At 45.9% G+C, this 27,288-nt stretch overlaps 1 protein-coding gene across 2 annotated transcripts in view; it reads left to right on the top strand.

Moving 5' to 3' along the window:
- kif26ba (kinesin family member 26Ba) overlaps positions 1-27,288 on the top strand; it is a 127,016-nt gene that overhangs the window by 50,681 nt on the left and 49,047 nt on the right. For both annotated transcript variants that reach the window (XM_084006516.1, XM_084006515.1), the window contains exons 3-4: positions 7,209-7,886; positions 23,048-23,220. In XM_084006516.1, the coding sequence (XP_083862642.1) occupies positions 7,209-7,886; positions 23,048-23,220 (851 nt within the window). The remainder of the gene's footprint in view (positions 1-7,208; positions 7,887-23,047; positions 23,221-27,288) is intronic.

The following is a 27,288-nucleotide window of genomic DNA, read 5'->3' as shown; positions in this document are numbered from 1 at the left end:
GAGACAGAAACACTTAAAGAGGGACACAGTGACAGACAGATTGTGTTTTGTGAGAGGCAGTGAGAGAGACCTTTGCTTGACCTCTTGTCAGTGTAACATTTGTCCTGTATGTTTGCACATCCATATGTTTGGTGTGTGCCTGTGTGATGTCATTTATAACCTTTGTGTTATTGACCTTGTGCTGCACAGACATCAAACTTAACCATTCTCTCTCTCTCTCTCTCCCTCCCTCTCTCCCCTCACACACACACACACACACACACACACACGTCACACATCATGGGTGATCATGAGCCACCAACACACTTCACGGTGTCTTTCATTTTTCATTCTTCATCATTTTCTTATCATTCTGTTATACACCTGTGTGTGTGTGTGTGTGTGTGTGTGTGTCTGTGTCCTCTCAGAGCAGGAGCAAGATGCCGTCTGCATCTCCTCTGCATGAATTCACTGATCCCAGACCTGCCAATAAATGTGTGTGTATGTGTCTGTGTGTGTGTGTGTGTGTGTGTGTGTGTGTGTGTGTGTGTGTGTGTGTGTGTGTGTGTGCGTGTGTGTGTGTTAGAGAGTGTATGCAGGAGCAAGTGATGCTGAAATGAATGCGAGATGAGAGGAGGTAAATGAGTATGGGGGAAGGAGGAATGGTTTACCTTGGTCACTCATCTGGAACTGATTACACACACGCACACACACACACTAGCTCGCCGATAAACCAGCGTCGTTCTGGCTATAACTGACTAAGAACGTGTTCCTCCTCTCCCCTTCCTTGTGCTGAAGAATTAGATCCTTTTCTGTCACTTTTTTGTTTCTCCCTGATCTGCCATCTTCTTCTTCTTCGTCCTCATTAGCATCATGCCCGAACTGGTGCTTAATATAGTGAAAGTGAAAACAGGGACAAAGGTTTGACAGACAGGGACAGGTGGGTTGCAATCTTACAGTGGACAGAGTGTGTGTAATGACACACACACACACACACACACACACACTAAGAGATGCTGGGGTCACTGTTCAGTTAGCTTCTCTGTTTTCTCATTCTCTTTCTCTGTCACTTACTCCATACTTGCACAGTAGAGCTGAGGCTGAGCTTGTCTGCCCTTACAGCAGGGAAATTAATCACTAACTCACACACACAAGTCTATCGGTGGTACTGAGACTGATTGAGTCACTCACAGAATACTGATGAACTCAGAGGTGGAGAGATGCCCAGAAAAGACAGTTAGATGCGATGAAAGAAAGAAAGAGCAGGAAATATAAAGGTTCACAATGATGCGTTCTTATCAAACCACAATCTCATTCAACAGTGTGATAATACTAACAATCTTGTTGTCAATATGATATTCTTAATAAATAAAATAGCTTCCAATTAGAATCCCACATTCAACTTTCAGATCGTTTTGCCTGGACTGGCTGCTTTTGTCTGGCAACGTACCAGGCTAATGAGAGACAGAGTGTGCGTGTGAGTGTTTGTGTATGTGCATTGCAACTGTGTAATGCAAACAAGCTTTAAGCTCTATTGAGCACGGAAAGAAGAGCTGGAAATAATGAAAATTGAGCATTAGTGGGGAGAGAAATATAGAAATGGGGTCAAAGAGAGGGCACAGAGAAAAAGAGAGTTTCTTTGTGTATGTCTGTGTGCGTGTGTGTGTGTGTGTGTGTCTGTGTGTGTATGTGTGCGTTTGTGCAAAAACTCCTAAATACTCCTCTTTCTCTTCTTCATAACCTTAAAACACATCTCTTCTTTTCCTCATTTTCACTCCAATCAGGCAGCTTGGCTGCTTCCCAAATCTCAGCTAATTTAGAACAACAAGGGCTTCATCTCCAGGGCCATACAACGTGTCCACTTTACCGCTCCTTTGGTAGCATGTCTGCTGTGCATGGGTTTGAGTGTGTGACAGGGAGCTACAGAGGGGTCAAAAGAAGCCAAGATAGATTAAACTAACAGTTTTCTACCAATATTTGGCAAAGACCTGACTTCTTCCTGTTGTGTTTTGTTTGTGGACCTAGACTGAGAGACAGAGAGGCTGAGCGGCAGGTAAAGTGTTTATTTACAACAGGTGATTGTGCATCGAGCTGGTGCAGATGATGGGGCTGTGCGGGCAGATCAGCAGGGGACAGCCGAGGTGACGAGCAGGCAGGCAGGCAGGAGTCCAGGCGGAGAGGCGCTGGGAATTTCCTGGAGAGCGAAGCCACAAGACAGGCGTTAGCGGAGAAGGCTACGGTACACAGAAGCACGTTTAGGCTAACGAGGTGACCGATGCGGCGCATGTCAACATCAACGTAGGGACTGAATCATCTGGCGAAGAAGTGGTGGAAAGACCAGGGTTAAATAGGCTGGGAGCTTGATGAGCAGAATGGAGAACAGGTGCGCCTACTCCAAACTGCAAACTGTAGGCTACACACTGGGCCCTAGTTTCGGCGGAGCCGGCGTAATGCAAGTTTCGACCAGCGCAGCCTTGCGCGCGGTCAGTTTGGCAGTTTGGTGGATCGCCTGCGCCAAGATGGGTGTGGCGGCGCAGCAGGGGGAGGCGTCACAAATTCAGCTTGGTGCAGCGGAAGTTTCGTGGCAAAAAGGCTCGCCGAGACTGCGCCGAAAGCCCACCAGCTCCAACCTGGTCTACTCTTTGCGCAAGGCGAATTACAGCTGGCGGAGTGGCAGTTTGGCTGACCGGCACCCAATGTCTAATAGGATGAACAATAAGTTGATTAAATACAACCATGTAAACAGGCAATAGGATGTGTGTTAGGAAGAAAGCATGTTTAGTCGCTCATTATTTTCCCACAGTGTCCTCTGTTTTTCTGTCTTCCCTGTCAATCATATCAAGCGTAGCGTTAGTTCTGGCAGGCCACGACGTCAAGCTCTAAATCAGCAGCAACAGCGTAGCTGTCAAAACCGAGGAGATCAGCTGACGGCTCAGCTGACTCCCCGTGCTCGCTTCCTATTGGGAAATTGCATTCAGAGCGCGCTATTTAAACTGCTCTAGCCGGACCTCCCTCGTTGCTTCCTCTGCCGGCGTTTTCAACCCACCTCCACCCCAGCTCCTCCCGTCATCTGTTATGTACCTTACCATTGTTCTTGTAGGTTGCTCTGCTCTGTCTGGGTTTTTCTTTGCTGCTACGCTCCCTGCTTATGCCGTTCATGATGGCTCATGAAGGGCAGGAAGGTGTGCTCTTCCTGCCTCAGCCTTTCCACGCAAGCGCGTGGAAGAGCAGGGAGTCTGAGAACAGTACCATACCGCCAAATGAAACTTGTGCAAATAAATAAAGATTCTTTTTGACAAAGTGGTCCTGACTGAACTGTCTTTCTATTGTCTAAATCTGTTGAGAGATATCTTTGTCCATCACATTCCTATTTATTAGACACACATATGGATGCTTCATCTCCATAACTCATGTATTGATTAAGCTTCACTAAACAGAGCGTCTTCCCATCAATTTCATTAATTCTGTACAGTCTCTGAATGAAAATATTCTAATAAAATCTGCAGTGTGTTGTGCAACTGTTCAGATTGATGCATTCACTAGTTTCGTAGACCAGGCGCAGTCAGCTTTCAGCGCACCTGCGCCGCGCCGACGGGGTGTGTCCGCCTGGACTTTGCAAGTTTCGTGCACCGCGCAGGCTCGCGCAGGCACACCTCCCGTCTCGCCCACCGGCGCAAGTGGGAAAGAGGGAGGAGAAGAAGGCGTGAGTGGGGGACGAGGAGGAGACGAGGCGTAGACTGGGATTGGGCACGTTTCGGATCGCATGCATTTGCGCCGATGCATGCACGAGACTTGAGAGGATCCGCCGGAACTCGTCATAAACACGCCAAGTTCTCACCACGTCAAGTCGGACACAGGTGCACTTCACGGACCTTTTTTTTTTTTTTTTTAATTTAAACTTTATTAATAATTGTATACATAACAAAAACTATCGTGCCAGGGGAAACTTCACGGACTTTGCACAAAGAATATGGCCTGCCCAGTGACGCTGGCTTTCTTCGTCGCTGACGAACTCGAGCCGAGGCATTTGAAGTCCCGTTGTTGACGGAGGCTGAGGAATTTTCTCACGTGGGAAATACCACGTGATAATTCTAACCAACTAGGGCAACGTTGAGGGGAGTGTCTTATGTCCGCACTTATTTCAGACGATCTGCAGAGAAAAGCATGCGAAGGGAGGTACCTGGAGATACCGCAAGTTTTTAAAGTCATGTGACATGTCGCAAAGGGAAGTTATCACCAGCATTTGTGACGTTTTTTTCCCAGAATGCCTTGTTTTGCAAGGCAAATGCATGCGCATGCTTGATTCCAAACAAGCCTATTAATACAGCCGATTCAGATCTTCACCAATCAAATGAGCTCCTCTCCTCTCCTTTAATGCGTTAGGGGAGGTTCAGTGCAAGTTCCGTCACTTGACAACCCGATGACAGAAGCAACGCCGCTGCTCCCACCACGCGCATCACGCGCTGTGCGCGCGTATCATAATAATAACAATGCCCATATTATAAAAAACAGGAGAGAGAGAGGGAGATGTTTTGGTCCGAGAGGCTGAGTTTCCGTTACGCGTGCCGTCCGCCTTTGATCTGACGTCAGATGTGACGGGACAATCTATATAGATATAAATTCACGTGTTGATTCAATTAGTTGCATTAAATAGTGTTTGTTGTGATTATTTATTGCATTTAAATGTGCCTGGAACTGTGGAAACCTGCCTGTGAGGTCTCGGTGACGTGTGCGCACTGCGCGCCGTCAGCCAAACTTCCACTCCGCCAGCTGTGATTCGCATTGAATGAATGGACTTTATTTACGCCTTGCGCCTTGCGCCGAAAGTAGACCAGGTTGGAGCTGGCGAGCTTTCAGCGCAGTCTCGGCGAGGCTTTTTGCCACGAAACTTACACTACGCCAAGCTGAATCTGTGACGCCTCCCCCTGCTGCGCCGCCACACCCATCTTGGCGCAGGCGATCCACCAAACTGCCAAACTGACGGTGCGCAAGGCTGCGCGGGTCGAAACTTGCATTGCGCCGGCTCCGCCACCCTGCGCCGCCCTGCGCTGCGCCACGAAACTAGGGCCCAAGGTCTTATGGTGCGTGTCCACAGGGGCGATTTTAAACGCGTGTGGACGCGCCGCTTCCCAGTATAGCACGCTTGGCAGGCTGCCACTAGAGGATGATTGACAGGCGCTCTCCTTTAAACAACACATTTTTGCGAGCGTTCGCGAGCGTTCCCGAGGCGGCGAGTCGAGCCCGGCGCCTCTGATTAGCATAAAGTAGATTTGACTTCAACTTTAGGCAAATGAGGAGCGGCCAACTCGCGCGCCGTCTCTCGACATTCGCCGCGACGCTACCAGAATGCATTGCACAGCTTTTCACATAGACAATGAATGGGACGCGGGGAAACACCGCTGCCTGTGGACACGCACCTTCAGGGCCCTAGTTTCGTAGACCAGGCGCAGTCAGCTCTCAGCGCACCTGCGCCACGCCGACGGGGTGTGTCCGCCTGGTCTTTGCAAGTTTCGTGCACCGCGCAGGCTCGCGCAGGCTCACCTCCCGTCTCGCCCACCGGCGCAAGTGGGAAAGAGGGAGGAGAAGAAGGCGTGAGTGGGAGACGAGGAGGAGACGAGGAGGAGACGAGGCGTGGACTGGGATTAATACAGCCTATTCAGATCTTCACCAATCAAATGAGCTCCTCTCCTCTCCTTTAATGCGTTAGGGGAGGTTCAGTGCAAGTTCCGTCACTTGACAACCCGATGACAGAAGCAGCGCCGCCGCACCCATCACGCGCTGTGCGCGCGTATCATAATAATAACAATACCGATATTATAAAAAACAGGAGAGAGAGAGGGAGATGTTTTGGTCCGAGAGGCTGAGTTTCCGTTATGGGTGCCATCCGCCTTTGATCTGACGTCAGATGTGACGGGACAATCTATATAGATATAAATATACGTGTTGATTCAATTAGTTGCATTAAATAGTGTTTGTTGTGATTATTTATTGCATTTAAATGAGCCTGGAACTGTGGAAACCTGCCTGTGAGGTCTCGGTGACGTGTGCGCACTGCGCGCCGTCAGCCAAACTTCCACTCCGCCAGCTGTGATTCGCCTTGAATGAATGGACTTTATTTACGCCTTGCGCCTTTTCAGCGCAGTCTCGGCAAGGATTTTTGCGAAGTGAGTTGGCACCACCAACCACGGATGTTTTGATGTACAGAGCTCCTAAGCAGACACGCACACACTCTGTGATAATACGATATCTACACTGACAAATGGCTCACAATGTCAAACTCACTCATTTGAATCCCACCATGAACCTCAACAGTCTCGAATAGACAGACTTTTATAAGGAAAAACTACTTAATTCCCTTTTGTCAGATAAAGTGCTTAATGCTTTATGGAAAAAAAACTGGGGGGAAATACTTTCAAGGGAGTCAACTGAGCTTTTGACATAGATGTGTATCGGGGGGTGTGCTTAACGTTGATATTTAGACCAGAGAGTCATGGCAGGAGATTTAACCAACCAACATAAGGAGAGAACAGAGAGAGACAATAATAATTTCTTAGTTTTGTTTTGTAATAATTTTTTTCTGTTTAGACATTTTACTCAAATGATGGAGAAGATTGTATTGGGGTTTGTGTCATGCTTTTTATCTCAAAGATTTTCTTGAACGTTGATATCTGGTCATTCTTTTGTCATTTTTTCCCCAGACCACGATATTCATCTGTTGTCAGAGGGTTTCTGTACTAATTTTTCTCAGTTAATTATTTATTTTACTATTTTGAACCACTTTTTTAGATGCACAAAGAATACATTTACTGACCTTTCCTTTCCTTTGTTGCATCAAGGTGCTTTACAGATGATTCAAAGGTGCAAAGTCACATCATGCACTCATCATACACACTATCAGGCAAAATTCATGCTTAGAGGAAAAGGGAGAGAGATAGTGCGTGTGTGTGTGTGTGTGTGTGTGTGTACTTGCTTTTCCATGTCCTTCTTTTGGTGCCTGTGACTCTTCACATCTTACCCCAGGCTACAAAGCAGTGTTTCTTGGATTTGCTATAAATATTCACAGTCATGATTTGTTCAACATGCCTATCATTTCCTCTCCTCTGCTCTCCTGAAAGTACAGCTCCAAACATGCTGCTCTTGCTTAAATTTACTCTCGCACATTCTTCCAGACATCAGTCTAAATCTGTAAATCTCTAAATCTCTCTTTCTATTTCTCTCCCTCCTTCCAGGATCCCTCCCTCTCTCTACTCCTTCACGATAAGCTGCAGGTGCCCAACAGTTCTCGCCGGGCGTGGAATGAACGTGACAGTCGCTGTGATGTCTGTGCCACTCACCTCACTCAGCTCAAACAGGAAGCCGTGCGCATGGTCCTCACTCTCGACCAGTGGGATTTGTCTCCTCCCTCTTCCCCTTCGGCTCTCATTGGACGATATGGATCTCAAGGATCTCCGGGCCCAATGGGAGCATATGGTGCCCTAGGAGTTTCTGGTTCACGAGAATGGATTCCTCCCTGTCTTCCTTCCTCCTCCTCCACAGCTTCTCCTGCCCCTTCACACCTGTCTTCCCAGTCGCCTTCCCCAAGCCCCCGCCACGTTCCATCCAACCCCAGTCATGGGAGTCCCTCGGTGGGACAAACGTCCAGCTGTGCTCCCACAAACTCGCTACCTCAAGGCCCAGGCCACAGATCAGGGTCCAAGCCCAGCTCCTTGGGGCTTGGAGGTGGGGTGGACAGAAGGAATGGGTCCCCCAGTTCGGGAAAAGCTGGTGTCCAACAGCAACCGGTGACAGGAGTAAACAGCTCTGGCAATAATAGTGGTAATGGGAATGGAGCGGTGATGAGTACAGTTGTGCAGGCTCAACAGCACCTTAACCGAACCAATGGAGGCGTTACACTCTACCCATACCAGGTAAGCTCCCTTTAAAGGTGTGTGTGTGTCTCACATGACAGTCTGACGGTCTTCAGATTGTAAGTGTAACTGCCTTCTGTAGTATGACCTTGTTAACTATCAACTGCTGACAAGACAATGTGTTCAACATAAACTTACAGGCTCCTCTATTCTATTCTATTCTCCAGGCGACTAACAAGGACTGAGTCTGTAGTGATTTACACATTTATGCCTCCCACTAACGGTGGCAAATAAAAAAAGGTTCTTTGTAGCTTTCAGGACTCAATTATAATCTAAAACTGCAAATAGACCTTGTGGTGTTTGTTTTCCCCCAAAAGAGCTCCCCACCACGACACAATAATCAACTAAGACTTCTTGGATTTGACAACCATCCCTTATCGAGTACATCAAGTAGAACAAGTACAACTGAGTGAAATAAAAAAAATGAAGATAAAAGAAGAGGTTTTAGGAGGAGACAGGAAGAGAGGGATCATGAGAAGACGAGAGGAAGATGGTAGGAGGGAGAAAAGGCCCTGGGTGGTGTGTGGTCTCGAGGGGTATGGAGGGAGGCAGGAGAGCTGAGACTGCAGGGGAGAACCAGAGGTGTGTGCGTGTGTGTGTGTGTTAACATGTGTCTATGAACGTGTTCTACCGATGTAATAATTCATACAGTGATAATTAGAACTCAGGGGAGTCTATGTCACACCCCCCCAGTACCCCTTCACTCTTTCACTCTCTCTCTCTCTCTCATACACACACACACACACACACACACACACACACTCTTCTTATTCCTTGTGCTTCTTTCTTTCCATCTCCCCTATTATTTCTCACACTTTGTCTGTTTCATACTCACCCCCTTTTCTATCTTGCTGTTTCAGGCCATGACTCCAAATTGAATGCGGAGATATGGAGTCGTAGGTGGAAAATACTTTGTTTCGTTATCTTGTCCTACTGGTCATAAATAAATTAAGCAGAGGAACCTTTATGTATACTGTCTCCATGGAAACGACAATGAAGGTGTTCATCTGAAATTTCTTTTTTGCCAAATACCAATTTATAAGATGTTTTTATTGTATTCCAACATTGATAAATTGCCTCATGTCACTGTTGGTCGGCAACATTGGTAGGTGTGTCAAAATCAAGCTTTCTTTTTTATGTTTACTTTGATATTTCCATTTATTATATCACATCGTTTATATGACTTTTATATATGACTCTATGACTAACTGAGAGTAATGACCCAGAAGTATCAACGTTTTTTTAATCTCCTTTAGCACAGGGTACCACTGGACCATCCTTTATGAAAGCAAAATAGCTAATTATGTTCCACAATTCGTTGCAACAGCAACATTTTAAGTGGCAGAACCACTTCACTAACTAACTAATCATGCAACTTCCATTGCATAATTAGTGTGTAGTCTGATTCTCTTAGCAGCACGGTTGTCTTTTGTTCTCATGAATTGTCATTTGCATCTTTGACCTTGACCTCATGACATTTTCCATCAAGTTCAAAGAATAGTGATTGGAAAAAAATATTTTTTACTATTCGACCAGCCCGTGTGCAAGAGGTCTCTGTTTCGTGTCCACAGTAGCGTAACATGCGTGTTGTTTCCATGTGTGCGTGCATTTACTCACATGCTCGTATTTCAGTGTTTGAGTTAGTACCTGCGTCGAGAGGTGTAAAATGTTAGAAAGTCCATGTTCGTGCTGTGACTTTGACAGTAATGGTGTTTCAGCAGGAAAGGAGAAACCGAGCACAATAATAAATCAGCCTCATTTAGACTCACCCGTGGGAGAGGAAGAGCGATGGGAGGAGCTGAGCACGGAGATGATCAAAAAGTGGTAATGATAAGTAAAAGCAAGAAAGTAAAAGATGAAGGGACAGTTAGAGCGATGGGTTTAGAATAAGGGAGAATAAAAGTAAGAGGCATTTTATTATAGAGACATCAGTGTATATGGACACATATGACGAGCACCTCTACACTGTATTTCTTTTTTTTTTACCAGAGAATTAGATATTGCTACTTTACTGATGTACAGCAGAAGGTCTAGTCAGATGAGAAATCTCTTCAAACAAAAGAGAAACAAACACACTTGGAACAACAGCGGGGACAATTTGTATTATTGATGTTGAAACTCTGCACCCAGAATCAGTCGACCGTTACTCCTCTGAAATACTTTCAATAGCAATACTTGTGGAAAATCACCATTAAAATCACATACAGAGGTAGAAGAATAAAAGACTGGAAGAGGGGAAGGATGCAGAGGTCGACAGAGAACAGAAGCGATCTGTCTGCCAGTGGCTGACATTAAAGTCTTGCTGGGTCAGCAGTAGAGGTAGCAACCTCCATGTTTTTTATTTATTAGGACTTTTCTTTTTGGTTGCACAAGAAGAACAAACGCTGAATCAGTTAGAACAAGGAAGACAGACTGGGATCAGTGAGCAAATTAACTGGATTTCAAATAATTTCATGTTAAATTTATGTGGTGGTTTGGTTTCTCTCTCTCTCTCTCTCTCTCTCTCTCTCTCTCTCTCTGTCTCTCTCTCTCCAGACTGATCTCATGAATCGGCGTATGTATGACACGCCAACTCGTATGCCATTGTGGCGTGTTATCACTACGCACAATCGCCTTTTCGCGTGTTTATCAACGACGAACCCTAACCCTAACCCTAACCTTAAAGGGCGTTTATATACACGCGGATGTGATGGGTCGTTTCGCTAGAGGGCGCCGACAAACATGTGATGGGTCGTTTCGCTCAGAATGTACACATACACGCGGATAGCTCGAATTGCGTACAGATAACACACCACCAGTGTTGTCACAATACCAACATTTTGGTACCGGTACCGGTACCAACATGTGTTTTGGTACTTTTCGGTACTTTTCGATACTTTTTAAAATAAAAAGTGAACGCAAAAAATGTCATTACTGACTTTATTTTGATAAAAAATCTTAGAACAATAACATATTAATCAGCAAATAAAATAAAATACCACAAAGACAAGCTTTTCTAATGCACACAATTTTAAAAATGTGAAAATATAAATACAATAATATAATATAAAATATAATAATATAAATAAACCAGCTCTATTTTCTTTCTTCCAGAGCTAATTTTTGTTAAGAGTGAAGGGGAGTGGCCCTTGCTTTTAGCACTGAATGTGGCTTTTTTTCCTGAGTAAATGACCTGTCGTTCCCTGAGCTCAGTGTGCAGGTCTGGGGGCGCGTCCTTTTAAGTGTTTGGCTAAGTCGGAGGTGTTTACGCTGTTAGCCATGCATGTTTTTAAACACCGTTTACACAGTGGTGCATCAGCGTTAACTGCCTCGCTTTGCGCATTTGTTTTAAGCTAAAGTACGGCCATATCGCACTTCGCGGCGCTGGTTTGTCCGCAAGTTGCGGTGTGGTGACGGTTGCAGCAGCCTTCTCCTTTCCGTGCTTCTCTCGCTCGCGCTCTCTCTCTCGCTCTCTCGCACTCGCTCCAAGCTTTCCTCCTGCTCCGTTTGTTGCTCCAGTCCATGCTGCTCGCTAACTTGCTACCGGTTTCCTCCGGCTTGCTTGCTTTTTCCTTTTATCTCTCCAAGCTGCGGCTCGCTCCTCGTCCTCTCAGCTGTAGTTACAACGCGGTGACGTCACGTGGCGAGTTCGCCACGCTGTTGCGGGCGCTGCTGGCGGCGCTGCAAGTACCGGTCCGTCCAAATGCAATATAGTACCGTTTTAAATACCAAATTAGTACCGGTATACCGTGCAACCCTACACACCACAGGCAGTGGCGTTGTTGGGGACCTAACCGTTAGGACTACACAACGCGGCCTACAAAAGCCTACACATGCGGCCAGGACAAAGGAACAAAGGAGATAAAAACTACAACCACCATTTTAGGGTCACCTGGGTGCGAGGTGCGACGTCACACAACTGGTGCCCTATTGGCTGACAACTGCAGGGGACTCCAGGGGGTCCCCTGAAGCAGCCGTGAGCTATAAATCCCGGCGCCGCCGGAAGAACTTCCTCTTTCCACCGTAACTCGCGTTACAACAGGAGGTGAACATTACGTCTGCAGCATTTTCCTTTGTCCTAGGCCGCAGTCTTTCCCCCAAACTCGCTGGACGAGCAACAGACTGTTTTACCCCTCTTTTCCTCTACTCGTTTTATTTTTCTTTTGTTTATCATTTTGGATCCCGAGGAGACCGCCGCGACAACGCGACTCTCCTGTTCCCCGCGGAAAGAAGAAAAACTTTCTTCGTCCCAGCTGCCAGCAGAACGGATAACTCGACCCGTCTTTGTCTAAAATCAGCTGACTAAATCGCCGAGCCCCGCGATTGTTCATCGTTCCCTGCAGAAGGAAGAATTACTAACGGTTTTCTTCAACTAATTGGATCCGGCGCTGAACGAGCGCCCACAAACTGCCGTCCGTTGCCTGCGCCAAGGAACGCCATCACCGCACAGGACGGAACCCTCACATCGACGCATCTCACATCGACAAAAGTAAGAGGCTATTTGTCTGGGCAGAAGCAGAGATTCGATAGTGTAGGACATGCTTGTAATTCTTGTTAATGTGTTTTAAGTTCTGATCGCGGACCGCCGAGTCCGTTTGTTCATGTGCTGCTGTATTTGAATGCTGATCGTGTACCCACGCCGCTGGGTTGATTTCTGTAACAGTGTTTTCGACTAACCTCCGCCATATTCGCGAGCTCAGAAAGCCTCTACTATCAATTCAATTCAATTCAATTTTATTTATAGTGTCAAATCACAACAGAAGTCATCTCAGGACACTTAACACATTGAGCAGGACTAGAATATGCTCAAAATTTCAAGAGTCAACACAATTTCAAATTCCCAACATCACCCAGGGGCAAGTGTTACAGCGACAGTGGCGAGAAAAAACTGCCTTAATAGGCTTTTAGGCAGAAATCTCGTGCAGCCCAGGCCCTTGGGTTCCAACTGCATTTGGTGTTGGTAGTATGGTAGTAGTAGCATTAACAGTAGTGGTGGTATTAACAGAAGCAATAGTATCAACAGTAGTAGTCCATGGCAGCAGGCACAGCCACGCCGAGATGAATCCATCCCAACCACGTCGCCGTAGACCATAAAGCAGGAGTAGTTGAGCTATCAGTTAAAAGACCACTCTCGAGGAATAAACGCCAGTTCATTCACGCGCACCCGTGTGATAGCGGCACGCCTTCTGAGCCTCAGAATATCGCTCGCGCATTCTCTCTCTCTTTGTTTGTGTCCCGCTAACACACACACACACACATACGCCGCACACACGTGTCCTAAGCCAGCTGTTCCCGGCGGACGCTAGGGACATAGCTACATCTGGTGGCTGCATCCGGCCATCTCTCGCTCTCTCTCTCTCTCCCTCTCTCGCTACTCCATCGGACGTCAGTGGCTCCGCCCCTGAACGCTGTGAGGAATAGCTCCATCTTGTGGCCGCGAATAGCCATCCCTCTCTCTCTCTCTCGCTCTCTCTCTCTCTCGACACACACGCACACACACGCACATGCACACGCACGCACGCACGCACACACATACGCACACACACACACACTCCACGTGTGTCTCTCCTTCTGTTTAGCTTAGTTTTTTGTGTTAGGTAGTTAGGTAATAAGGCTTTGTTAATTGCAGTGTTATTGATTGTGATCATTATTACTGATTTTAATAAATCTTATTATGTTATAACTAGCGGTCTCTTGTGCTTGTTGTGTATATGTCACTGGATAACAGCAGGTTGTGAAGGCTAGTGCTTGAATTTCACGCCGTTTTTAATTGTTAGATTGTTTTATGCTTCTATGCCAATTATCACGATGATTGGCATGTGAGTATAAAACCTTTATATTGAGACTGAATACAGTTTTAGGTTATCTTTTCCCTGATCCCAGGGTGGTGCCCCGTTTATTCATGATTATATCATGATAATATATTAAATATAATTATTAATACCGATAATCATATTGATATTAATAATTAACTGTTGATAACCAAATCTGCTCCTGCTACAACCCCAACAGCGTGTATATTTACAAAAAGTCATGATGCCACGTTGCTCTCTCTCTCTCTCTCTCTCTCTCTCTCTCTCTCTCTCTCTCTCTCTCTCTCTCTCTCAAATCTAACATTGTCTCTTTGCCCTTGCTGTGTCCTTCAAGCAGCTAATTGAAAGCAGGTTTATACAGTATCGTGTGTGCCTGTGTGCGTGTTTACTGTGTTTCTGTTAGTTGTGCCTGAGTATATTTGTGTGAATGTGTGTGTGTTTGTGTGTGTGTGTGTTTTTATTATTTATCTTGCAGAAAGGAACAGGATGTGAGATACAACACAAACAGGTTTACAATGTTGTCCTGTAATAAAAAAATTTAAGCTAAACCCTCACTGCCAAACACTTTCAGGCCGAATATCCTTTAGGATTAAATAGGGCAGCAATGGTGGCCTAAAGGTGAGAGAATCGTGTGACCAGAAGGTCGCGAGTTCAATCCCTGGAACAGCGAGATAAATCTGTGTGGAAAAAAAATGAAAGATTAGATAGAGTCCTACAGTGTTACTTACAGTGCAATGCCCTAACTGCTACAGTGTAGTTGCACGCTGGCCAGCAGTTGTGTATTCCATGCAGGTGCTTATGTCAGTTAAAATAGAAGTTGACAAGCAAGCCATCTCACAAAAACAATGGGCCCTAGTTTCGTGGCGCAGCGCAGGGTGGCGCAGGGTGGCGGAGCTGGCGCAATGCAAGTTTCGACCATCGCAGCCTTGCGCACGGTCAGTTTGGCAGTTTGGTGGATCGCCTGCGCCGAGATGGGTGTGGCGGCGCAGCAGGGGGAGGCGTCACAGATTCAGCTTGGCGCAGTGGAAGTTTCGTGCCAAAAAGCCACGCCAAGACTGCGCCGAAAGCCCGCCAGCTCCAACCTGGTCTACTCTCGGCGCAAGGCAGATTACAGCTGGCGGAGTGGCAGTTTGGCTCACCGGCACGCAGTGCGCACACGTCACCAAGACCTCACAGGCAGGTTTCCACAGTTCCAGGCAACTAATCACAACAAACACTATTTAATGCAACTAATTGAATCAAAACATGAATTTATATCTATATAGATTGTCCCGTCACATCTGATGTCAGATCAAAGGCGGATGGCATGCGTAACGGAAACTCAGCCTGACTGAATTAACACAGCTGAAACTGTGATGCTGATGCTGATGTGAACTAACGATTTCACATCTCTCTCAGCCAACCACAGACACCCTCGGCATCAGAGAGTGAGTATAAAGAAGAATTCAAAAGAAAAGAAACAGAGAGAGAGAGAGAGAGAGAGAGAGAGAGACAGAGAGACAGAGAAAGAAAGAAGCTGCTGCTGCTGCTGTCTTCTGTCATTGGGTTGTCAAGTGACGAAACTTGCACTGACGGGAGGAGTGCCTGCGCCGGACTGCGCCATGCACGAAACTTGCAAAGTCCAGGCGGAGACACCCCGTCGGCGCGGCGCAAGTGCGCTGAGCCCTGATTGTGTACGAAACTAGGGCCCAATGTGTATTTCATGACTTATTCCAGCCAAGGTCCCCTTGAGTTCATCTATGAGAGAGCAGTGCACATGTTCACTTCAGTGCTGAATGTGCTCATTGATAAAACAGAAGGTTGTTTGCCAATGACTCCCAAAACAACAATATATGATGAGAGTAGGCCACTTGCTAAAACATGTGGTTACACATGTGGTTACACATGTGGCTAACGTTGTGAATTCAAACAAAGCTACTTGGTGAGGATTAGGAAAAGATCATAGTTTGGGTTTAAAGAAGTATGTCATGTTATCTAAGGTTGAGTATGTAACATAAGTTAACTTCTGTTTGTCAAAATAAGTTCATGTCAGCTTTTGGTTTCACACGGGACACGGACATCCATCCATCCATCCACCCCGACTTCCGCTCTAGCAGAGACCACTGGAAGTCATCGCCTAACAATAACCATAAATACGGGTCATAATAAGCTACTTGCACGATCAATACAATGTTTCTTTGGGGAGGATGGTCTTGTGCTGCTGTGTAACTGCATAAAACAAGAGCATGATAAGCTCATGCATGCTTAGCCTTTGGAAAAGCATTGTGTATATTGTATATTAAATCATGGGGATGCGTGCGTTTTGTAATATCTCTGCTTTCCATAAAATAATTATTAGCCTACAGCAAAATGAATGTACATAAAACTACATTTCTCCCTTTTTTCCTGTGTTTTGACATACAGTGTGCAGCATTGAGGTCGCTTATGATAACATGCTATCCATGTGTCGGTACGAAGCAGTAGTTATTCAATTCTACCCTCCTCTGCCTCACCACAGTTCTCTCTCTTTTGCTCTCTTGCTTTCTTTTCCTTTGCTCTCTGTCTCACATAGACTCTGTTTCTGTTATCCTATCTCTGATGCAGACTAAATAAACACCCATCTCCATTCACTCACTAACTTTTTTCTGTCAGTCCCCCAATTTTCTCTCCCACTTTCACAAAGGGCAGTCTCTCTCTCTCTCTCTCTCTCTCTCTCTCTCTCTCTCTCTCTCTCTCTCTCTCTCTCTTTCTCTCTGTCTCTCCCTCGCTCTTCCTCTCTCTGCTGCTGTACGCATTTAGATTGTTTTAGAGTGTCTATCCCCCTGATAAAAGCAGGCGGGACCTCACACGCAAACACACCATTTTCTCATTCCGTCCTCTCTCATACAAGCCTGAAATTTAAGGTACAAATTCTATGTTCGTTTCCTGGAGCATGTGGTTGGAAAAGGATGGAAAATAAAATAAATGTGAGAGTGACAGATGAGGAAGGTGAACGCTGGGGAAATGATGCTTGTGTTGTAATAAAAATGAATGAGGCAGCTTATACCTTTTTTTTTTGAGAGCAGAGAGGAGGGGATTAGGGATAAGTGCTATAGTTGAAGCCTAGTTGGCGCAGTTTCAGGAGCAGGTCCACACCTCAACAGCGCCAACTTCCGCATCTCTATAAATAGCCACCTGACCCTCTCCTCCGCTTCGCTCTCGTATTCTGCGCTCGCTCTCGTATCCTGCACTCGCTCTCGTGTTCGGCCAGAGACGAGAGCACGCGACTTCGCCTCGAGCACAACCAAACTTTCGCATGAACAAACACCAGCTTTGGCTCACCTCGCAGCTTAACTCACCTCACCACGGATTTCGTCTCTCCATCCCTGTCCACCGACGATCCTTTCCATCAAGATCAGGACCATAATCCACCAGAAGCCGACGCCACCTCCGTTCCCGACGTCCAGGACGCAAGCGACTTCGAAGAAAACCAACTCCATCTCATCCATGGTCAGTGTTCCGCCTAGTTCTTCCCTTCTCAACAGTCAAGACTACCATAGCTCGCCCGACGAATCCTCTGTGTCTCCCAGCCCACCTCCTTCAGCAGTTAAGAGAGGACGAGGAAACTCACGGACAGAACGTCGCCGGAGTTCGCCGACCCCGTCGCCTCCGAACATCACTCCAGCCTCCTGCCATCGTCCCGACAACTCGCCGGTCGCAGCGTCACCACGCTCCAGTGAGATCCCTCGACCAGTCTCCATCTTCAAAGAATCTCCAACCGGAAAGACGCCAAAAGACGTTCCATCGATCGGACAATAAAGCAAACTCCACACTCGTGGCCGCTCGCTTCCGGGTGACGTCATCACGCACACCCGTACAGGCCGTGACGTCGACACTCTTGTTAAAGGGACAGTACTGGTACAATTCGCTTTCACTGTGTTCACTTTAGACTCGTACTTTTTCACCGAACCCATATAAATCACCGGTCGTGCTCATTAGTACAGTGTGACTTTTCAAACTGTCGCGTCATGTGACATGTGCGGGCCGTTTTGCACTAGTTTCGCATTCATTCCATTTAATCGTATATTATTTCGAATGTGTCTGCGTCATATTATACATCATTTGAAAGCTGCGAGTCTCGTGAATCGAACGAAACAAGCCGTTTTAGGCTCACAGAAACGCATCAAAAGCAAACACAGCGTGCGCGCAAAAAAAAAATAAAGGACAACACTCAAACACGATTCATATTACATTTCCGTAAGTTCACGTCAGAGACAACTGACCAGTAAGACTCGTTTGCGTGAAAGTTTAACTTCCGTACGGGGCAGTCCCAGCCCCAGAAGATAAAATGTATCCAGCACCCGGAAACAACGTTCGTTCTGACCGAGATCTTGCAGGAGCCCTGCCATTCCGAGCCCAGGCCCGCCATACTTTACTGCGGCCTGAACAAATTCTATATTCATGAACTGAGGATTTCTTCGGTTTATCCTTGGGCTTCCAACAAAAGAACCGGGGGCTAATAATACCATCAAACACAGCCCTAAGAAAACAAGAGCAGTAGCAAAAGCAGAGACAGAGATCCTCTGCCAGATCAAACAACTGCGGAGTTTCCGCCACCACTTCTTGTCATATCTACAATCAAGAGGGAGCGCCCAGACGGATTCCAGGACCCTCCAACTTTCATCAGGATTGTCATCATCAGCAAATGCGACAACCCCAAGGGCAAACGCCACAGCGCCCACCGCCATCCAGTTCCAGCCGTCACCGCAGCTAACCTTCGCGGGGGCTCCTGGCACCGGGATGCCAGGGCCCCCTTGCCGCTTTTCCAACAACCACAGCAGCCCGTTTCAGCCGGGGCTCCTGGCACTGGGGCGCCATACGTCGCCCATCCTTCGGGCGATCTTCCATCACCCCCCCCGTCATCACCACCCGCTTCTGGCCTGGCCACTCCGACTTCAGTCTTCTCCGACCTCAGAGTTACATCATCCGCAGAGAAAACAGAGGGCCCCTCCTCGCCAAACTCTGTCTGTGGCTCAACCTTCTCACTAATCAGAACGGAATCACTTTCTTCTACGACGACCAAGGGACTCACCCACATGACATCCATCTGTACATTGACACTTCTCCTTCAGTCGTTTTTGGGGGCTTCTACAACGGAAGATGGTTCAAAGCAGTACGGCCCCCAGAGCTTGCAAACGAATGCCAGGTCGCTTCCCCGTGCTCTCGAGACCTACCCTATATTGGTCGCCGCCATCTTGCGGAGACACAAATGGTCCCGCAAGTCCATCCACATATACTCAGATAACCTTGCAGTCGTAGACATAATTAACAAGGACGCTCCAACTCCCCATCCATCATGCAGTTCACACGGAGCCTCATCCAGCACTCCGTTACACATCAATATGTTCTCCGCGCAGCTCAAGTTCCCGGTCAAACAAACACTATCGCTGACTCTCTTTCCTGCTTCCGATTGCAGAAGTTCCGAAGCTTGGCACCTCACGCCGATACCTTCCCAAAGCCATTTCTCCATATCACCCACAACCCCCTCGTCCTACTTGACAACTCGGAAAAGCTTTCACCTCTTCCACAACCAATACAACGCAACCTTTCCGTCGTTCGATCTTATTACCTTGACTCTTTCATCACTTCCCCTCGTCGTCTTCCTCTTACTGTCGACTTGCAGTCCACCTGCCTCCGCACGATCCGTTCCAGGTATGGCACTCCTCAAGTCCCAAACTCCCAAACGTACGACCGCTACATCCGTTCAGATCTCAAAGATCTCAAATCCGCTCAATCTCTTCTTAAGTAATTGGAGGTTTTTGGGGCTCCGTCGCCGGGAGCGGCGGCGGATTCTCTACAAGAATCCCCACAACGCACTCGAACGCTCAAGAACCAAGATCTTCGACGCTTCATTCTCTTTGTCAATAATAATAAATCCTTAAACGCATCTCGTTGACGGTGTGGTCCTTGCTAGTGAATGTAGAAAGAGGAGGAATGAGACATAGGCTAAGTGTGTGTTTTTTTTGTCCCATCCTTCTGGGGAAATCTAATATCACATTCAAAACGTCCCTCTTTGATAAGTAATCTCACATCCAGGTGTATGATGTGAGGATTTTCAACACATTAGGCTGTTGTATTATCCTCAGCACTCTCTATTATCTATATCCTTATCTCTCCTGCTGCGATGACCTTATATCCCCATAGGGGTCATTAAAGTTTCATCCAGTGTAATTTAATCAAATGTATGGTGAAATGTAGAGAGAGCAACTCAGCTCACTCTATATGACCTGTGGGAGAATCTGAATGGAACAAGTGTAATGACCACATAAGAACAAACAGAAAACAACAAAAACCTATTATATTTCAATGACTGCATTGCCCAAAATGCCTCCATGCCAATGAGTTAGCAGGCAACCATGTAAAGAATGCTGTCTTTGGAGGAATTATCATGATATCCATCTTTCCCGTGTGCAGCATTTCAGATTCAGAACTAATTTGACAGCTCTCTTACAATAGCTGGTCTAATGAGACGCATGAAGCATAATTACCACACTGCTGCACACTGCTGTTTCAGACACAGAGAAGCACAGCAAACCTTTTGGAAGACCATAATAGTATGAAATATATTAAGATATGTTTTTTACACTTTTTAGGTGCAGCTGCTTAAACAAAGAGTCCTTGCTGTATGAATTGCTGAACACCAAATCTTATTCAACCATCTGTAATACAGTGTTCAGCTTACATTATAATAACCCTCTGTAGGAACATTTGCTTGTACACCATGCTGGTAGTTTTCCTCTTTGCATTCATCAGGATAAATGTGTCAGGAGTACAAAGGCACAGGTATGCCAATGCGGCTCACTGAGCCCTTATTCCATACATTCATGACTCTTTTAATAATGCAGGGGTAGCAAGCTAAGCCTGAGAATTTGAAATGTGTGTAGGTGCAGAGGGAGAGTGGTATATAAACTATAGAGGCATCTCATTTACAATAGGTAATTTATCAAGGCAGTGGGCTGCATGCTTGGACCCTGGGAGCCCTCAGCAGTAAATATATACACACACAGTGGAGCTGATTTACACACCCATACACAACAGGTGCAGAGAAGTGCAGACACATGCACACACAAGGACACGCCAGACATGCACGCCTTCAGATTTACCCTCACACAAGCTATAGTTCCTTTATTAAAGCATGGGGTAATGATTTAGGCCCTTGAGTCTGGTTGCTGGCAGCACATAAAGAACTATAATCAATAATCCATATCTATTTCATGAATGGGCAGCCTGCAAGCACGCCCCCACATGCCCATGCATATACATCAACACATACGCATATATCTGTTCACAACGAATGCAACACACATTCGCTGACTCATAAATGCCTCTGTACGCCCTAGTTTCGTGGCGCAGCGCAGGGTGGCGCAGGGTGGCGGAGCCGGCGTAATGCAATTTTCGACCCGCGCATGGTCAGTTTGGCAGTTTGGTGGATCGCCTGCGCCAAGATGGGTGTGGCGGCCCAGCAGGGGGAGGCGTCACAGATTCAGCTTGGTGCAGCGGAAGTTTCGTGGCAAAAAGCCTCGCCGAGACTTCGCCGAAAGCCCGCCAGCTCCAACCTAGTCTACTCTTGGCGTAAGGCGCAAGGCGCAAATAAAGTCCATTCATTCAAGGCGAATTACAGCTGGCGGAGTGGCAGTTTGGCTGACCGGTGCGCACACGTCGCCAAGACCTCACAGGCAGGTTTCCACAGTTCCAGGCCATTTAAATGCACAACAAACACTATTTAATGCAACTAATTGAATAAACACGTGAATTTATATCTATATAGATTGTCCCGTCACATCTGACGTCAGATCAAAGGCGGATTGCACGCGTAGCGGAAACGCACAGCGCGTGATGCGCGTGGTGGGAGCGGCGGCGCTGCTTCTGTCATTGGGTGTCAAGTGACAAAACTTGCACTGAACCTTAAATTTTAAGGCATTAAAGGTGAGGAGAGGAGCTCATTTGATTGGTTAAGATCTGAATCGGCTGTGTTAATCCCAGTCCACGCCTCGTCTCCTCCTCGTCTCCCACTCATGCCTTCTTCTCCTCCCTCTTTCCCACTTGCGCGGGTGGGAGTGACGGGAGGCGTGTCTGCGCTTGCCCCGTCGGCGTGGCGCATGTGCGCTGCGTGCTGACTACGCCTAGTCTACGAAACTAGGGCCCTGTGTGTCTTAAGTATCTTATCTGGACTAAAGAGCCACATTCACACTGTGTGTTTTCACCAAGGATGCTTATGAATTTAACAATTTGGTAAGATACGTAAATACATAGACACAATGTAAATACTGTAGATAGGGGGCATCCAGGTTATAATCGTAACGTTCAAATTCATAACCCTTATTCTCTCTCCACATATTTCCTCTTCTGAACTATGCCCCCCCCCCCCCCCCCCCCCCCCAAAAAAAAGTAGAGATGAGGTAGCTTTACAGAAGCATGCATCCAAAGATAATGTTGTTGTGTCTATAGTACACCATACATCTGATGAATCCTTAACTGTTTAGGCACAGTACATTTCATTTCTTGACATTGTTATAAGTTCAAAGTTCTCCCTCTTCATCCCCACTGTCCTTCTTCCCTGCATACTATCTAATAAAGGACAAATGTCCTGAAGGATGATCCAATAATAAAGGACAAATGTGAATTGCTTGCAGTGGCAGAGCAAAGGCACAGAGAATGAAATTGAATGAGCAATGATAAAAAAAAAAACAACAACTGGTAAGAGGGGAAAATAAAACAAAAGGGGTGAAAAGAGAGATAAACAGGTGTGTGTGTGTGTGTGTGTGTGTGTGTGTGTGTGTGTGTGTGTGTGTGTGTGTGTGTGTGTGTGTGTGTGTGTGTGCGTGCGTGTGTTGTTTGTTTGTTTCTCCCTATGTGGGACCCGGACAGCATTCTTTTGCTGGTTCTCTAGAGAGCTTATCTGTCTTAGTCTTCGCTGTCTGCCAAGGAAAACACTTACACACACGCTTTTGAAATGAAATTAACATGAATCTAAAAATCTCTTATCATACGTGAACTATGCCATACTGAAGGGTTGTTCACAGATAAAGGAAGGAACTGACAGTGCTGCAAAAATATAATTTGGAAGTTGTTGAAATATTGATATTTCTGAATCCAAAAATTCGGCAGAATTTACAAATTGATGGACATGAATTATTCTTAAACAGGAAACTAAAGACGTGTGGTGTGGTCTCCAATTTGACCATCTGGAGCAGAGATATATTTTATTATACTGTAGTGTGTGTGTGTGTGTGTGTGTGTGTGTGTGTGTGTGTGTGTGTGTGTTTCTTTTCTTATTCTTCTTAGTGGAACAACAAAAAACACACAGAAAACTCAGTAGTTAACATTTTGAATGTGTCTCTTGCCTGTCAGATCTCCCAGATGATCTCCGAGGACTCCAGAGAAGGTTTGACGGAGGCCGCCCTGAACCGCTACAACACACACTCACCTTCACACACCAATTCAACATCACAACACACAAACACGCCAGCTGTAACCACGACAGTGCCAACCGCCACCTCCGCTGCTGCCTCCTTCTTTGCCAGGTAAGACGCATGCAGCATGACAAGTATCCAAGGTGACATGAGATGGAGATTACCTGACTGATCTTTCCACATGGCCCCAGCATGCTGGTGTTTTATCAGGAAAACATTCTAATATGAATGGTCAGGAGGTGTATGCTAATTGGCATTCTACAATTATCTATTTGAATTTGACTAAGTTTCACCTGAGAACTGTAGACTATGTGAGTGAATGGGGCCAAACAAGACAGAAATGTTGTTTAACCTGCACAAGGATAATTCTTTTGTAGGGTTTAGGGACATTATAGGCCCTAGAAGAATCTTATAGAGAATGTGATGCATGATTATTTTCAATGTGATTTTCAGTGAAGTGTGTGAGATACACCTTATCTGTTCATTTGTGCCAGATTAATAATTGGGTTCAGTTCGTCCTGGACATCCCACCAGTCTGACCACTCGCTCTGATGGCTCCCAAGTAGGCTAATGGAGCAGAAAGAACAGGCATTTAATCAAAAAACACATTATAACATTTTGTAAAATGAGGGTGGTAGGGAAATGAAATGGTATTACATATTGTGCATAAGCGTTCTTACTTATTTTTATGTTTGTGTATTTATAAATCACGTATCCAGTCAGCACTCGTTGATGAGCCACGTAATCAGATGTAGAGAAATGCAGAGTGACACAACATAAATAAGACACGGGTAATCTTTATTATTTATGAATAAACATGGCAGGCTCAAAATGAATGAGTAAATTATTCAGGGTTAACACAAGGCTATGAGTTTCTCATGGTGTCTGATGTATTGCTGAGATGTCATATTGGAAGAGCTGCTTTAAATCACATTTGAAATCACACAGTTGTTTTTTCTCTTCTCTTTCACACAAACTCTCTCCTCTCCTCCATCACAGCTTCTCTCCCGCACTTTCCCGTCTTTTGTACTTGTGTGTTCTGAAAATCTGCTGATAATTCAGTGTGTGTGTGTGTGTGTGTGTGTGTGTGTGTGTGTGCGTGTGTGTGTTATATATGAGTGATGTGCTTCAGTGTGGCAGACATATTGCCGTCTGTCTTTCAGAGCACCAGTGGCCAACTCATAAATTATATGGGAATGCACACAAACACATGTGCATGAACTCTTTCTTTAGCTTTCGCTCTATGACCCTTGAACTGGCAAGTAACAACACCATTTCAAACACACACACACAAACACACACACACACACACATCTGGTTGACATTCTAAACATACAGCCAACTGTCTTTGGGCCGATTTATGACCATTAACCTTCTAAGTGAAAGAAGAGGGTTTGTTTAATGGTGCACCAGGTGTCACTGTCTGTGGATGTGTGTGGGCATGTGTGCGTGTGCATGTATCAATCTTTCTCTCCTGTTTTAGGGTGTATAATTACTGTAGATACTCAACACTGAGATATGTAATTTCCTCAGTCAGTGAGTGCCAGTGTGTTTTGTTTATTTTCAAACTTAACATACACACACATACACACACTTCACGTACAGTGTGTCTTGTCATTTGTGTGCATGCATGATTTAATAGGATTTCAGTTTAATTGGCAATTGGCAACGGTGTACACTCTTTCACCTTGTGTATATTTGTCTGTGCGTGTGTGTGTGTGTCTGTGTCTGCCAATGGATGCAGCCATGTAGTGCTGGTAAATCCCATGGCTGTTTTGGTTTTTACTCTTGGACGTGGACTGCATACAGACGTTCCTATTATGCGCAAACACACACTTACAGGCTCCCTCTTGCTCACTGTCTGTACACTGCAAATTCCCCATGTCAACCACATCTCCTCTCACCTGATCTTTCTTTCTCCATATTATCCTTTCTCCATCCCTTCTCGCATCTTCATATAATTGCCTTCTCCTTTGCTCTCTACCTTCTTCCATTCCTCTCGTCCCTCTGCTTTTGTTCTCTCTTTTTCAAAGAAAATTCTCTGTCTCCACACTGACCTTTTCATTACCTCCACTAATGTGCATTAGATTAATATCTTTCATTAGTACAGATATGTCTGTGAATATGTCACACTCAATGGTAGCGCTCCATTTTCCCTGTGCTGCAGTGGCCCTCTGGGGACGCCGTGTAAGAGGATAAAGACATGCTGTGTGTGTGTGTGTGTGTGTGTGTGTGTGTGTGTGTGTGTGTGTGTGTGTGTGTGTGTGTGTGTGTGTGTGTGTGTGCGTGTGTGTGTGTGTGTGTGTTTGTGTGCGTGCGTAGGCTCTCCCTCACTGGGGGGAAGGGAGTTTCTATCAAGGAAGAATTTTTTTCTGCTCGCTCTGAGGATTGGATCATTGGGGATTTGGCTGTATGTGTGTGTGTTGCTAAATGCTGAATTAATATGTCCCAAGTGAATTGGTGAAACGGGAAGGTGTTGTTATTTTGGATGGAGGGTGGCTGTTAGACAGGGGAATGCTCTCTCTCTCTCTCTCTCTCTCTCTCTCTCTCTCTCTCTCTCTCTCTTTCTTTCCTTTCCGTTAAAAAGAAGTATTCCATCAAAATGATAATTGACCACTAATGAGGCACTACTCACAATGGTTGATTGATGATTTAAATATCAACTGCCTGATCACATCAAAACCCATTCAGTGTTTTATATTTGAGACTGGGAGGGCAACAATTTAACTATTCTTTTTTTTACTCTTTGTAAAAAATACTGACAGCTAACAAACACTAGTTTCTGAAATAATTTATCCGTTTTATGAGAAACACATTGGCTGTATGGCATTATGCTGTAATGAAGCACCATTTCCACATGGCTGATGACCAGCTCACCTGTTGGTGGTGCAGTCCAACATGTGATGTTCATTTTGGAGTACATGAACCAGAAGTGTCATGTGGCCCTTGTAACTCTGTGTTGAACACAGCGGTGTATTAACATTTTAGTACCCAGGCCTGTGTTACATAGCGTGTAAGATAGTGTCTGAATAGGAAGCAGGAAATGTGTAAATTGGAGGCTATATGTACATGTCGATAGATAGATAGTGTCGGCAAAGCCAGTCTTCTGTCCGTGCCAGATTTGCTGACCCTCCCACAACAAACACACACACCATTGCTCTCTGTCTCTCCCTATATCTCCCTCCACTGACGGCCTGTTAAATAGAACGTAATTAGCTACTGAGCCAACCGCACGGGCCACGAGACACTAGTCATAAATCAGCTGTGTGTGTGTGTGTGTGTGTGTGTGTGTGTGTGTGTGTGTGTGTGTGTGTGTGTGTGTGTGTTTTCGCAAGTGGGTCTTTGCAAGTGAAAGCATTTGTATTCGTTTGGGAGGAAGAAGAAAACAGAGTAACAGCATACTGGTAGCTGGATGATCTGTGACCTGTGCTGCGTTCTAACAAGAGGGAGACACATGAAGGGACTGAAGGGGAAGAGAGGCCAGGATGGATGCAGGGAACAATATGCATTACTCTGTAAGGCACTTTAGTCAACAGTGTTTGTTTTAAAGGGCTTAACAAATAAAGTTGGATTGGATTGGATTGGAATACAGGCTGAATGGGTGGTGGGATGGATGGGTGGAGGAGAAGGTGAAGGATGAAATGATAAAAAAAATAATGGATGAGGGATGAGGGGATGATTGACGAGTGAGAGGGATTCAAAGTTTAAATAATAGGGAAGCGAGGGATGGAGGGGATTGGAGGAATGAATGAAGGTATTTGGAGGTAGGGGAGGGGATGTGGGGTGACAGAGGAAGAGCTGATGGGTAGAGAGATGGAGTCAATGGATGGAAAACAAGCACCCTTCACTTTAAGGTTGGATTGCAATAGATCCACTTGACCAATCCCAGGCCACTTGTCATTAAACGCTACCAATTAGGTGGTGTGTGTGTGTGTGTGTGTGTATGTGTGTGTGTGTGTGTGTGTGTTTGTGTCTGCCATGCTTGAATTGTGTCATAGATTAAACTAGCCAGGGTGAGAGAACATAATAAGAGGGTAATAGTACACACAGACAAACACAAATTGATGCACGTCACAAAAATGGATGTGGCTGACGGATTTGAAGTATGTATTATGAAAACAATCACAAAAAAGCTGATGCATGTGTGCAGCAGAGTAACCGTGCATGAATGGCAGTTGA

Source organism: Eutrigla gurnardus (genome assembly GCF_963514095.1).
Source record: "Eutrigla gurnardus genome assembly, chromosome: 1".
Lineage (NCBI taxonomy): Eukaryota > Metazoa > Chordata > Actinopteri > Perciformes > Triglidae > Eutrigla > Eutrigla gurnardus.
The sequence above is the reverse complement of the archived record's forward strand: the minus strand, read 5'-3'. Positions and strand labels throughout refer to the sequence as shown.